This window comes from Ochotona curzoniae, unplaced genomic scaffold (genome assembly GCF_017591425.1).
Source record: "Ochotona curzoniae isolate NIBS_2020 unplaced genomic scaffold, NIBS_Ocur_1.0 contig_64, whole genome shotgun sequence".
In the NCBI taxonomy this organism is placed as follows: Eukaryota; Metazoa; Chordata; class Mammalia; order Lagomorpha; family Ochotonidae; genus Ochotona; species Ochotona curzoniae.
Window position 1 is genome coordinate 33,868,679 of NW_024466502.1, and position 15,451 is coordinate 33,884,129.

The 15,451-nt window shown below is 44.1% G+C and overlaps 1 protein-coding gene across 2 annotated transcripts in view; it reads right to left on the bottom strand.

Moving 5' to 3' along the window:
* Window positions 1–14,288, bottom strand: part of TDRD3 (tudor domain containing 3) — a 128,568-nt gene extending 114,280 nt beyond the window's left edge. The window contains exon 1 of one of the 2 annotated variants that reach the window (XM_040991314.1): window positions 14,091–14,288. In XM_040991314.1, the coding sequence (XP_040847248.1) occupies window positions 14,091–14,131 (41 nt within the window). In that variant the 5' untranslated portion in view covers window positions 14,132–14,288. Of the gene's footprint in view, window positions 1–14,083 lie in introns of both variants that reach the window. The other variant, XM_040991318.1, reaches the window with a different exon arrangement.
* Between the last annotated feature and the right edge of the window lie 1,163 nt (window positions 14,289–15,451).

Consider the following 15,451-nt stretch of genomic DNA (forward strand, 5'->3'; position numbering starts at 1 on the left):
GCAAGTGGAACTAAACATTAAGGATACAAGCAACGGCTTTGTAACTATTTTCTCTTTTTCTCAGTAATCCCTCATAACAATTCAGCTTTGTAATGAGATTTTAATTAATTCTAATTTACTAATTAATTTTAGTATAAATGTTTATTCAAAAGCATTTGATTCATTAATCTCAGTTTCAAAAACAAACTGACTCAAGCCTTCAAAGCCAGGCCTCAGTGGCATTTTCACAAAGCTCATTTCTGACCAGTATTATCAAAATATGAGTTTTTGGAAAATGGGGGGATGGTTGTGGAAAATGAGGGAGTAATAGTTAGCAGACATCAGAGGAACAAACACGTTGAATATAGTTTAGGAATCACTTAAGTTTAGCATGTCTCCACTTTGAGAATACATGTCTGACATACATACATACATACATGTGTCATATATGCGCTTGCTTTAACATTACCAATAACCATAAACAATTCAACTTACACAGAAATCCTACTGTGATAAGGAAAAACTTTTTTAAAAATAATCCTTATCTCCATTTTTATTTGAGAGGCAGTTTTACAGAGAAGAGGAGACAGAGAGATTTTCTATCTGCTGGTTCACTCCCGAATTGGAAATGGCCAGAGAAGAGCAAATACGAAGCCAGGAGCCAGGAGCTTCTTTGGGAATCCCATGTGGTTCAAGGGCCCAAGCACTTGATCCATCCTCCAGTGCATTCCCAGACCAAAGGCCAGGAGATCAGAAATGGGGCATCCAGGATGCAAACCAGTGACCATATGAGCTACCATTCTGCAGGCTAAGCCACTGCACTGGCCCCAACATAAAACATTTTTAAAACCACCAACAGTCCAATTTAATTTTATTTTCTATGAAAACAAGGCAGGAATAATCCAAACCAAGCTGTTAGCCAATATGATAATGGCACAGATACATTTCATAAGGCCAAACCTAATCTAAGCCATAACTAAAATCACAACTTTTAAGATACATCAAAGGGAGTCACCATTTCATTACAAATGTGACTATTCTTTATTGTGCTATGCTAGCTAGTAACACTATGATTAAATGTAAGGTTTATAATCTCTCTTTATAAGTAAATATAAACCATTATTATGAAATGCAATATCACTTAGAAAAAAAGGCTATGCAAGTTGAAAAGCCCTTTACAAACAAAATTAACACTAAAAATATTTTTTAAATAGGAAAATGTTAATTCAAAATAGGATCACATTCATTCACAAAAATTCACTCTAATCCAACAGCATCACTGAGTAAAAATCTTAAAATGTGTCCAGATAGATCAGAATTATTGCAAGTCTGATCCATGGATAAATGCCACCTAAAAATAGCTACTGCTGCATGATGGGAAAGTTACAGAAACTAAGGATAATATTTAGAAACTTTTACAGTAAGCTGACACTGCCACAAGGTTTTATAGTTTACAAGAGTACTGATCTATGACAAATTGAAACTGGTAAAACTGTCAGTTTGAGAACCACTGCATTAGCAGGAGCTTTGGGAATCTCCAGTAAATGTGAAACCGAAGTTGCTGGAAACCAGTGACACAATGTGTGCCACCTTCCTCAGCATACTCACTCTTAGGCTCTTCTCTCTATCATTCCGTTTGCTGCAACTGAAAGCCAGATGCAGCAGCTATTCTGTTCTGACTACGAAGACAATGATACCTAAGGGCAGTGCTCTTCAAACTTCAATGTGCACAAGAAATCACTGAGGAAATCTTGTTAAAATGCAGATGCAAATTTAGTACATCCCTGGTGAAGACTACAATTGTATGCTTTAACAAGCTACCAGGTGATGCCAATGTAGCAGACATAATAAGACAATAAAATAAAAGGAACCCAGGTCCCTACATGACAGCACAAAAAAGGATTATCCCACTGTTGTGGGTTGCTTCCTGACTGAAGGACAAATAGCTATTATGAGGGCCTCTGTAATGGGGAGGCTCTGTTACAAGTGCCTAGGTTTCTCTCTAAAGCAGGACTTAAAAAAAAAATTAGGGCCAGCGCAGTGGCCTAGCAGCTGAAGTCCTCACCTTGAACGCACCAGGATCCCAAGTGGGCACCGGTTCAAATCCTGGCTGTCCCACTTCCTATCGATCTCCCACTTGTGGCCTGGGATAGCAGTCAAGGACAGCCATGGGTATTGGGACCCTATACACACAGGAGACCCCGAGGAGCTCCTGGGTCCTGGCTCCTGACTTCAGATAGGCTTGGCTCCTTCTGTTGCAGCCACTTGGGGAGTGAACCATCAGACGAAGGATATTCCTCTCTGTCTCTCCTTCTCTGCATATCTGCAGGCCAGAACACAATATCCACCAGTACACACAAAAGGGGCAGACTGCTGGGTTAGGGCCTAGAACCTGCTGGCACACATGAGATCTGGTTCTGCGAGTGGATCTGGTGGGGGAAACTAGGGGGAACTTCCCTGGTGGACCACTGTTCCTATTGGTGAGCATGGGAGTAGGCTGGGTTTTAGGCAGGCAGGCAGGGCTGTTTCACTTGTCATCAGCTGTGTGAGCTGGCTCTGCAGGGGGCCAACTGGACATAGCCAGGCAATACAAAAAGCACACTGGCATGTGCAGGAGCCAGCACGGAGAGGGGTCATGTTGACCTAGCCTAGTTTATCACACCTACATGCTTGCATGAAAGACAGCCAAATCAAAACCAACCAAAACAGTAAGAGTTGGGACCATGGAGTGGGCCAAGCCAGGCAGGCCAGGCTGTAGCATGTGAAGGCAAAGCTCAAACTCGGTGATGGGTTTGTTAGGTGGGTCAGAGCAATCAACTGCATGTACAAATATATGGCTGTGAACAAGTTTGGTTGGGGAGCTAAGTGGACACACCTGCTGGGCTTCAGTTCCCACTACTGAGCACGAGAGCTGGAATAGGGGTAGTGATCTGGGTTGGACATGACTGAAGCATCCCTCAACATGGATGTGGACTGGGTTTGGGGTGTGCCAGACTCGGCTAGGTTTCAGTATTTGCTTATGTTCATAAGTCCACAGTAAATGCAGGACAGGCTGGGCTAGGCCTCTGTACCCACTCAACCAAGTGAGAGCTATATCTGGTTGTATATCAGGTGGCTGGGCACCCAACAGTAAGAGCTAGAATGGGTGTAAGTCAGCTGAGCAAGGTCACTGTTTCTGCCAGGACAATAGTTGGGCTAAATCAGGCAAGATCAAGAACACATTGGCATGTGTAAGATCTGCCACTGCGAGGTGACATGAGAAAGGAGCTTGAGGAAATCCTCTGTCAGGACACAGTCCCTGAAATGGAGCTCAAGAACCAAACTAGGAGTAACCCAAACCAAGCCAGGTTACAGCAGCCAACATACTAGTGAATCAGGTCTGGAAGAGGGCCTGGCCAGGTCAATTCAACCCACTACAAATGTGAGTACCAGAACAGGGTACAAGACAGGCCAGGCTGGGTGACAATACCAGCCAGTTCACATTTGGGCCAAGACTGGGGACTTGCTATGCTGCACTAGGCTGCATCACTTGCCAGCATTAGCCAGAATTAGAGGCAGATTGGGCCAACCCAGGCAGAAGAAATCACTGGAGCATGCTGAGGTCAGGCAAGCCATGCCAGTCTTGCCCGCTGCTCTCACCATTACATATAAGACCTGTGGTGGGAGTGAGCCCAGCAGGAGAGCTGCTAGGGCTCCCCTTCTTGGCCACTGCTCCTGCTGGCAAACATGAGAATCTGGGGACAGACCAGGCAGGGCAAGGCCATAACACCATTGGCCTACATGTGAGCTGGGTTGGAGGAACCAGGCTGGTCTAAGCAACCATATCCACTGGTACATGCATAGGCCATTGAGTGTTGCCTGGTTGGGCTTTGCTGCATTAGTGGGCAAGTCCTATAAGACTAGCCTTGAACCACCTGGAAAGTGCAGTATCTGCGGTTGGGAGTGGGCCTAGTAGGGAAACTATGGGCACCTCCTCTCTGATAGACTGTAACTCCCACCAGTGAGCATGAAAACCAGGCCTGGGGACAGGCCTGGCTAGATAGGCGGTGGCACCTGCTAGCACTGAGTATGGGCTGGATACTAGAGCTGCTTGAGTTCAGTTAGGCTCCAATGTCCACTGATGTGCACGAGAGCTGAATGGGATGTAGCACAAACTGAACCAGTCTGCTACACACACCAACATGCACAGGAACCAGGGTTTGGGGAGGGCCTGAGGGGGTTATTGGAATCTCTCTGACCAGACTGCGTTTCTCTCTGGTATACTAGAGGGCAGAGTGCGTTGCAGGCATGGTTAGGCTGGGCCGCAGCATCCAATGGTTAGCATATGTGATTGGGCTGGGGACAGAACTGACCAGGTGTCTTTAAACACCAGTGTGTCTGTAGGCTGACTTGGGTGATGGGCTGAGCTGCACCCCACACTGGTTGGGACACACAGGAGTCAAGTTGGAGTCACCTCTGGCAAGGTTTCTTTGGGGACAGCCCCCAACTGGATTACTGGACTCAGAACTCCAACCATGGTCAAAATCACAGGATCTGTGCTCTGACCAGAAAGTACATGTGTCAGAACTGAGTCTCTAGTTGCTGAGGCCTGTGCAATGGACAGCATGGTCAGATGTTCACGGGGGAATGACAACCAGTTCATTTTGGCCTGCAGAGGATATCTAGTACCATCGAGGGCATAACAAATTTGACAGCCTTCCCAGACAACTATCTTGGCAAACTGAGACTCTAAGGTGGACTATCTCAGCAATGGGCCTTGGGAAGATTTCCTCAACCTTGGAGCAGCAAAATCAACAGAATCTCAGAACTATCAAAACCACTAAAGCAGGTTCCTCAGAATAAGCTCCACACTGGGGACCCCAGGATGATATCGGGAAGCCTTTCCCTATTCCCAGGTGCTGATGCGGTTGGGTGGATGGGAGCAGCCCTCTCATATTTTCTCTCAACTTTATCCAGATACCAGAGGAAAAAAGGAGATTGAGGGCAGTTGTCTCATCCACTTTTCCCTATTCCTTGACCCTCTCAACCCTAACTGGTGGTCTACATGGGCATGAATCCCTCTTAACTACGTAAGCATCATTAAAATAAAATGAATTCATTATTTTAAAATCACTATCACACATACATACAAAAAATGTTTTTAAAAAAGGAACTGGCACTGAAATTTCTAGTACTGGCATAAGCTATTTCACTTTTTAACACATGTATATAACAACTTTTTCTTTACCAATTTATTCCTATCAAAGAAACCTAGTATACTTCTAAACACTCCTGCTGGATTTGTATTTAATTATATGAAAAAGGGGAAAACATTTTTTTAAGTGCACTTAATCATAAAAGGCAGCATAAATATACACCTGCAGCAAACAAAGTAAGCATAAAAGGTATTCTCTTAGTCTTGTAAAACTTTAAAATTGAAAGATTTTTATGTCATCTGCATACTAAGTTTTACCCCATCCAATACAGAGAAGCAAAAACTGAGAGAGAAATTTAAGACAACACAACCCCTATTGAAACCACAGTAATGTCCAACCAACTGTTAAGAGTGGTACATGCTGAGGGAATCAGCAGGCATCCTAGAGAAAGCTCACAGCACATCCCTGAGAATAGAGGCCATGCCCAACAATTGAGGTGCCTAGCACAGGGAGACATACACGAGCACCGCCATTCTCAGTACAGAGAACCGTGTGCCACAGTGCTAAGGAGAAGGCCACTTCAGTGCTTTGTGTCCTAACCAGTAATTCATGGTCTACAGGGTGTTCATAATTGAAAGTTGACAAAAGAGGAGCCTGTGTCTAGCAGTACCTTCAGGGGACTAGAACCCTTATTCAGTTACAAAATGCCTACTTTTTTGCATTATCAAAAACCCTAGCATCAATTAGAATCTCATTCACCATAATTCTCCCAAGTTATAACTTTCTGAAATAACAAAAAAAATTTTTTGTAGCATATTTCATAAAATATCAAAAGTATAAAGAAATGATTGGGATCAAAGACAAACTGCAAGTTTGAAACTGCAAGTTGAAAAATCTTCTGAAAACAGTTCCTATTCATAATACTTTGACAGAACCTTTCAAAGGTTCTCCCATTCATTGTCTCTACACAAGATTTTATCAATATATTTCAAATTTACTTACGAATATATACATTAAATGCTATCATCAGCCATATTATCATCAGTTACATTGTAACTAGCAACAAAGCAGAAAATATAACATTTTCAACAATAATTATCAGAATTTCTGTGAACACCATGCTTTCATGAAACCACTTTATATATTTCACAAATTTTCTATTGTACAAAAAGCTTGCAGGATTTCATATCCTTTAAGAACACAAAAACAGGGGCCCGGCGCGGTGGCGCAAGTGGTTAAGGTCCTCGCCTAGCACGCCCGGGATCCCATATGGGCGCCGGTTCTAATCCCCGCAGCCCCGCTTCCTTTCCAGCTCCCTGCCTGTGGCCTGGGAAAGCAGTGGAGGACAGCCCAAAGCTTTGGGACCCTGCACCCACGTGGGAGACCCGGAAGAGGCTCCTGGCTTTGGATCGGCATAGTATCGACCATTGCGCTCTCTTCCCCTCTGTCTCTCCTCTCTGTATATCTGCCTTTCCAATCAAAAAATAATAAAAATAAATCTTTAAAAAAAAAAAGAACACAAAAACAATACGATGAAAATATCAAGATTGATTAAGATTACAATAACATTTGTTCCATGGAATTTGTTTACCATGCATCTTGCACCCTGCTGAATGTGAGAACTACTATAAACATATGAAAATGCTTGCTCATTGACTTAGAGAAGGTTATAAAGTCATAAGGAATCATTAACACTAGTTTAACTAACAAGAAAAGCCGAACAGTGACTTATTTTTCTGTATCTAGAAGTGCAATGTATTTATGGCAAGAAAAGAATTATTTCATTAACTTTATCATAAAAACCATATTGCTTTCTGGACAAAAATTTGCATGTCATTTCCATTTTTTTCTCCAAAGCTTGAATCAAGTCAATTACAAATTAACTATAAAATATTGGCTTAATTTGTTTAGCAAGTTTTTCTATCAATTTCTATATTTAATGGTTCACACTACATATTCGTCAAAATCTACCTTTTTAAATTTGTTAACTCCTCAAGGACCAATTTAGAATTTCGTAAAGTAAAAATGTTCTTCTGGGGGGTCAGCACTGTAGCTCAACAGGCTCATCCTCCAGTCTTTGGCACCAGAATGCCATAGAGGCACTGGTTCATGTCTTGACTGCTCCAATTCCCATCCAGGTAGCTCCCTGCTGGTGGCCTGAGAAAGCAGCAATGGATGGTCCAAGTCCTTGGGCCTCTGCAACCACGTGGGAGGCTAGGAAAAGGTTCCTGGCTCCTGACTTCAGCTCATTTCAGCTCAGCTCAAATCTGGTCATTGTGGCCATTTGGGGAGTGAACCAACAGATGGAAGACCTCCTCCAACTCTCCTTCTTCTCTAAATCTGCCTTTCAAGTACAAATAAATAAATCTTTTTAAAAATGCTTTTGTTCACTTAATGTCCATGACAGACTGCCTCATCAAAATTCAATTTATCTTTTACAAAGAATGAGAGTGGGGGTACTTGAGGCAGAATTAAAAAGACCTCCAGATATCTAAATTTATAATGTGTTAAACACTGCTCTTAGTTTCTGCCAGTAAGTCAATAAACTAATACTAATCAAACAAGCACTGTTCTCTATCACAAGCATCCACCATCAATTCCTGTCCAGCTCCATTTTCTTCAATGCAAGGATAACTTAAAACTTGGATAGCAACCCTGTGGGAGATATTTGACGTAAATCATTAAGATATCACTTGGGAAGTAGTCATCCCATATGAGAGTCCCTGGATTCAAGCCCCAACTTGGCTTCTGATTCCATTGTGCTGCCAATGAACCCCGTAGGAGACAGTAGATTACAGTCCAAGTACTTGAGTCCCTGACACCAACATGAGAGACTCAAATTGAGTCCCTGGTTCCAGGATCCAGTTTGGCCCAACCCCAATTGTTGCACAGCATTTGGGAAATGAAACAGCAGATAAATTTTCTCTCTCTCACAGTCACGCTCGCTTTCTTTTTTTGCCTTTCAAATTACAAAATAAATAAATAAATAAATTTGCTTTAAAAAACTTAAAATAAAGCTCTTTGATTTTTGCTACCTCCAGAATATAAAGAAAGCTTGACATAGCTTACAAGACACAATCTGTGTGATCCAGTCCATAAGTATCTCCCAAACCTACTTCACAATATGGCAGATCCTCTTTCTTGCCCTATACCAACTGTGATCCTTTAAACCATTGTGTTCACCATGATCTCTTGCCATGATACCATTGCAGAGCCTACTCTCCTCTTACCTAGTCAGTAGCCTTCATTCTCTCACTACCACAAAGAAGCCAAATCCTTCTTTTATAAACAAATCTAGAGCAATGCTCCTTCCCCACTCCAGCATATTTTATAAATGCAGGAAGCTTCAATATGTAATTACTGACTCTACACCTAAGTTTATTCCTGACAGTACTAAAGTGCCTGTCGAATACACTCTCCGTCACTATGCACAACAATCAATAATCTTGTGCTTTGCCTTAACAAAGGCCAGACACAAATTAGGAAGATATACATAACAAATCTTATTTATACATCATTAGTCCTAGAAAGTTTTCTAGTCTGGATTAACTACCCTCCAATAAATTCCAACAGTGCTCTGCCAGTAAAACGTCAAAGTGTAACATATTCAAATTTTTCTTATCTTTTGCCACCACTGTATCCAAACAACACAGTATCTATATTAAAAGGCATCAACATTTACTAAGTGTGCTTTTACTGTATAGGGTTATATATTTCCTGACAATATAATTTACTACTCAAAAGAGATCTTACTTTTAACAGCACCATACTAAAATGAGAGTAGTTCTCCGTTTTCTTTCTTTCTTTCTTTCTTTTTTTAAGATTTACTTAATTGGAAGGCAGAGAGGTAGGGTTTGGGTCAGGACAAAGCAGGAGCCAGGAACTCTACCATACTGCCCCAAATGAAAGAAGTCTATGGATTTGGGCCATCTTGAACTGCCTTCCCAGGATTATTTGCAGGAAGCTGGCTCTGAAGTGGAGCAGCTGAGACTCAAACTGGCTCTCCAACGTGAGATGCCAGAACCAAAAATGTCAGCCTAACAAGCTGTACCGCAACATGAAGCACTCTGTCTCTACTTCAAAGACCATCAAACTATATTACATGTGTCAAAGGATGGCACATGCACACACATACACAGACACACCAATCAAGCAGAGGTATCCATCTTAGGGGTCACAGGACCAAGGGACTATCGGCTCTCTGGCGAGCCCTGTTGCCATTCCTTCCCCTTATTCCTCCACTTGTTATCTATCACTATGTTTTTTTTTTCTGCTACCAATATCTTTAATTTAATCCCTTCTTAATACATTATTACTATAAAAACCATGTTCCCTCTTCTTTGTCCTGTAATTTCACAGTGTATCTGTGATTTTTTTTTTTTACATGAAAGTGTTTGTATTACTAGAAGCACAGTCTGCTTCTTTCAGAAATTACCTGGAACTTAAGTGTTCCCGAGCTACTTTCATATACTAGAAGGTCTTTCAAAATGGAAAACAATCTAGATTGATGTGTCTTAACGGTAACATGGTAAGTTAAACTGTCAATATTCTTCTCTTGTCAAAAAGAAAAGATGTAAAGCAAAATACATTGACGCAGTCATATTTTTATGGCTCCTGAAATGTTACTATGTAATTTTTCGTTGATTTAGCAAATGTTGCTGGGTTAAAGGAAAAATTATTTTCGACATGCTGAGGTAGCAGGTTTCTTTTTATACCTCCTTTATGCTGGAGGCAGTCAAGTCTACAAGCAGCTGAAACTAGATTTATAGGTTAGTCACCCAAAAAAATCACAGCAAGTTTTAAAACCTGAACACCTGCACAGTTTAAGAGAATATCCAGTCCCTTTGAACAGTTATAACAGAGGAAGCAAAGTAATATGTTACACACAAGGGTCTTCACAAAGCTCATGAAAAAATATGCATGGATTTTAAATGTCTGCACAAAAATAAAATTTTAATTTCACTTGCCCATAAGCTTTTTTTTTTTAAAGATCTATTTTTATTATTTTTTCATTGGAAAGGCGGATATACAGAGAGGAGAGACAGAAAGGAAGATCTTCCATCCGATGATTCACTCCCCAAGTGAGCCACAACGGCCGATACTATGCCGATCCAAAGCAGGAGCCTCTTCCGGGTCTCTCACGCGGGTGCAGGTTCCCAAAGCTTTGGGCCGTCCTCGACTGCTTTCCCAGGCCACAAGCAGGGAGCTGGAAGGGAAGCTGGGCCACCGGGATTAGAACCGGCGCCCATATGGGATCCCGGGCGTGCAAGGCGAGGACGTTTAACCACTGTGCCACCGCGCTGGGCCCTGTCCATAAGCTTTTGAAGTACCATCACATTCTGAGACTAAAGGCCAATAAGCCTGTTATATTTGGGTATTTTAATTTCAAAAACAATGCAAGTCAGAGAAAATTTCAAATGCTTGTTAAAGGAAACTATTTTATGATCGAAATAAAAAACAAATGATTTCTACTGGTGTTGTTTAGCAGCCAAAAAAAATCTTTATAGTATTGATCCTTTTCAAAACAATGTAACACCAGTATCTGAATTAATATGGCAATGAAAGGTTATTTTATAATTCTAAATAATAAAAAATACCCTGTTGTTTTTTCACGACCTTGTAAAGAGCTTCCAATGCTCTTCACAAGTATACCTATTCCCCAAAAGTTGTGCTTGAATAACATGATACCCTTTACATAAAACTTATTGTATGACTACTGTCTCCAATATCTTACGAAAACATGTAGTTGTTCTGACACTACTAAACAGGTGACACCTAGGCACAATATCTCATCCAAGATTGAGAATATCTACTAGCAATCTTCTGAGGAACAGATGTGCCTCTGGGAAAACTGAAACTACACCAACCAGAAAGGCTCAGTGGTGGGCTTTGCAATAAGAAACTGGTCTGCTGCTGATCAGTCATGTGTCTGAGAAGAACTTCCTTCTATGTGCTGGGAAGCACTCATCTACAGTGATGTCAAAATTTAGTAATTACAAATTCCAGAAGAAATACCCAGAGGTGCTACACATCTTCAAAGGAGTAATTTCAGGAGAACATGTGAAATGGGGCAGACTCTTCAAGAAAAGAGAGCAATAATCACTTGTAACCAATACTGAAATTGCTTCTTTTTCTGTTTATCCCATGGTTTTCTCATCAAAACACTTTGATAAAGACTTGATGCCTATATATAATCATCTATAGATGACTTATAATAATTAGAACAGAAATGCTATTAAGATAATTTTCATATTATATTAGTTTAATAATAATAACAAGAAATAAACTTATGCTCGGTACAGATGGAGTTTTGTTTCCATTTCTTTGCTACTTTCACATCTATAGTTAAGTGAATTTAATGGCTGAGAGAAGACACACCGTATTTTCTGTACAAATGGCCACCAAGAATCAAAAGAAGAAAACCAGTATAAAGTCTACTATGGTACTACTACTGGAATATATTTTTAAATATATATTTAGATTTTTTTTAAAGATTTATTTTACATGGGAGAGGGGAGAGAAAGAGGGAGAAATACAGACTGAGACAGCAAGACAGAATGGGATTTTCCAACTCCTGGTTCTCTCCCCAAATGGCAGCAATGACCAGAGCTGAGCAAATGTCAAGCTAGGAGCCTGGAGCTTCTTCCAGGTCTTCCTGGTGGGTGCATAAGCCCAAGACCTTGAGCCATCCTCCCTTGCTTTCCCAGGACATTCGCAGGGAGCTGGATCCAAAGTGAAGCGGCCAGGACATGGATCAGCACCTATATGGGATGCTGGTGCCACAGGTGGAGGATTAGTTTGTTGTGCCATCACACCAATCCCAAACACAGACTTAAATTTTTAAAGTTAACTTTTGAACGCATTACAGGGAAGATTGGAGACAAGAGGACAAACAGTGCTCAAAAATTACATAAGCTTGAGTAAGATAGGTATACACATAAATTTTTCACCCCTCAAGATCACAGCCATTTAGCACTAAATGTTTCCCTATCTGCTATGTTAGATGTTTCCCTATCTGCTATGTTCACTGACAGATTTAATGTTTTGTACATTTCAGCATCATTTTTAAGGCCCTATAAGTAAGTACATAGAAGACTTGAGTACAAGGTAAAATGGTTTGCACTGACAGAGGAAAGCCAGGATGTCAGAATGGGAAGGAGTCACCACAGCTGCTCCTTCTATCTAACATTTGAGATCAGGTATTTTGATGTAGTCAGTCTTGAGTTAAACACGCAGTGCAACACACCGGAAAAGAGCCATCCTGGTGTCTTACTTGGCACATGCCTCCCAGTCCAAGACCTACAAGGAATTACATAAAACTCTAAAACTCTTAGCAAGAGAGTCTTGTCAGCCCTACAGATTCCATCGCCTTTAAACGCCACTGCCATACAGAAGAGGTACAAAGAAAAAAAAATGCAGACACGGTGCATGACAAAGTGGCAACAGCCAAAAGACATTGCTAGGCTATAAAATAAAAATGTAACAAAGTCAGGAGGGATGCTAAGCTTCCGTAGACTTAGCCTGGGTGGGCAGGGATATTCCAAAACCAACTGTGTCAGACTTCACTGAGAACCCACAAGGTGGTTCAGTCCCTGGAACCACCAATGAACAGAAAAAAAAAAAAAAAAAAAAAAAAAAAGAGCCGAACTGAGCAAGGGGAACACTGAGCTCCACAACTTACTATGCCAACTGAAAATACAACGCCACCAATCACACACAAGGGTTAAAAATACCAGGTTTGGAAATAGAACCCAACTGTCACACATTCAACTCCACTTTCTAGCTGTCATGCTGGGAAAGTTAACCACCATTTCTTTCCCTGGGTTTTCTCACCTGTTAAATGCAATGTATGCTAAAACAACAGAGCCTGGACAGCCAAAAACGACCTCTACCAAACACAGGTGTGACCAGGAGCACACTAACAAAAAGCTTAATTCAGACAGGCAAATCCGTGTCTGGGACAGCGACGGCTTCCTGGTTACCTTTCTGGTCTCCCAGCTAGGTGCACAGCCTCCTCTTTGCACCAATAAAAGCATCGAAAGTCACTTGTGTAGAATAATAGGCACTTTCCTACCTACACACCATCTCAGCACCTGTTTCTGCAAAAACTCGAAACTCTCCCTCCAAGTGCAAAGCTTGCGTGCCTCTTCCCTGGACGCGCTGGCTTGCACTGTCCCTGTTGTAGCGCTTGACCATTTTCAGTGCTTCCCTTTCTCATCTCACTAAGATAGTAATTTTGGAGACTGGGTCAAATCTTTCTCGTCCTTGATGTTACCCAATCCCTTCACCCCAAGCTGTACCCATGCTCTCCTGGGAAAAGCAGGACTCAATTAAACTGTATGTTTACAACCATAATGGCTTAAGTCCAGAGAATGCTTAGTTTCCCCTGATTTTTTCCCCCATGGCTCTCAGATCCTAAACTCTTGACAAGAAATCTTTTTAGACATAAGGACAAACGTCAGCCCTTTGCAGGAAAGTTCTCCAGAGCAGCCCCCGCGAGTTGACAGTGAGGTCATTCTCAGCCTCAGAAGTTGTGCGGCAGCCGTCGAGGCCAGCTCCGCACTCCCCGGTCCGTCCTGTCCGGGGAGATGGGGAGAACCAGAAGGCAGGTTGGGGAGGCGGCGCGGGCTGCGCTCCCCACAACTTCCCGCGGGCCCGCGGAGCAGCGGCAGCCGCCGGCAGAGCCGCAGCCCGCAGCCGAGCGCCTCGGGCCTGCGCCTCCGCCCGCGCCCCGGGTCCCTCTCCGGGCCCGCAGCCCACGGCCCAGGCCGCCGCTCCGAAGGGAGCTGGGGGGACTCGCTCGGCTCCGCGTGGAGCCGGGGGCGGAGTCGGCCTGGAGGGCCCCGGGAGAGGCCGGAGGCGGGCGGCGGCCTCCGCCTACCCCCGACCAGCACCCCACCGCCCCCAGCCCCAACCCTCCTCCGGGGGCGCCGGCCCGCTCCCGCGGCTGGCCGGCCGGCGGGACACACCACTTACCAACCCGCCTGGGACAACGCCGCGCTGGGGACCTCGGCCATGGTAGCTGCTTAGGCCGGGGGTGGGAGGGGGGGCTCAGAAGGGGGTGGGGGTGGGGGGAAAGCCTCCTACTTGAGACCGAAAAAAAAAAAAAAAAAGGAAAAGAAAAGAAAAGAAAAAAAAAAACTGTGGTCGGCTCCGCCACTGGGCATGCTCAGTGCGGCCGGCGCTTCCGCGTGCGGGTTCCGCTCGCCGCGTTTTCCAAGCGGCCGGGCCGGGCCGGGCGGAAGGCTGGGAGGGCGCCGGGCCCCGGGGCGTCGGGACTGTGGAGGACTGTGGAGATTCGGCCTCTCGGCCGACCCCTCTTCCTAAGTGCCCAGCCTGGGACGCCGGCGGACGGGGGACTTGGCACAGCCGCCAAGTGGGGCGCGCGTTCCCAGCGCCGAGCCGCGGCCACCTCAGACAGGACAGGGAGGAGCCGGCGGGAGGGGCGGTGCGTCCCGGAGGGCGCCAGGGAGGCCGTGTTTGGGGCTGACATGCGTGTACCCCGATGCCAGCCCACTCTGCGGACAGGGAAAGTTGACTTTTTTTTAAAAGACTTGGCTCCTTTTCCCCTCGCCTTTCCGGGAGGTGAAAGGCAACACCGCGGCTCGGACAGGACCGCCCTTATCAGCACAGTGGAGGGACTGAGCTGCACGTAAACAGTGTGGGGGCTCTCGGGGTCACAACAGTGCTGGCTTGGCCTTCCCTGACCGGCCCAGGGCGGCCTCCATCCGGCCACACGCAGCGGGCCTCACCGCATCGGACTACAGCCCTGGGCCCGGAGCGCTGAGGCGCGGGTAGCCGGTGCTCAGTGCGCATGCGCGAAGGACGCTCCAGTGTGATTGGGCAGCTGATGTCCACGCTAGCCAATCGGGGAGGAGCAGTCGAAAAGGTACGTGGGCCGAGTAGACGCTCCCTAAAAGTTCGCTCCACCCTGTGCGTTTTTCACCTTTAGGACTCTTAATCTAAACTAGAACTTTGGATACAGATTTGCGCCGAGTCGGCCAAACTGGGCAAGTCTCTTGGGGACTAGGGAAGAAATCGGAAGTCACACAAGCAGAATAATGTCCGAAGCATACATTTTTTTAAATGGTTTTAACACATCTTTCATTTGGTCCTTCCAAAAAGTGATAGTTCTACAATCGCGACTTTTTTGAATAGTCGGATTCTATGGAAATGTGTTTCCAAGCACAATGCTTAGATAATTTTGATGAAGTATATGTCCAAGGGCTTTTAGAACAAAAGCAATTCCATGCTATTCCCTATAGCTTCCTGTAGTATACAATGTTTAAGTTGTGTGTATGCTGCAAATGTATTTCACGGTACAGGCACCTTTCATC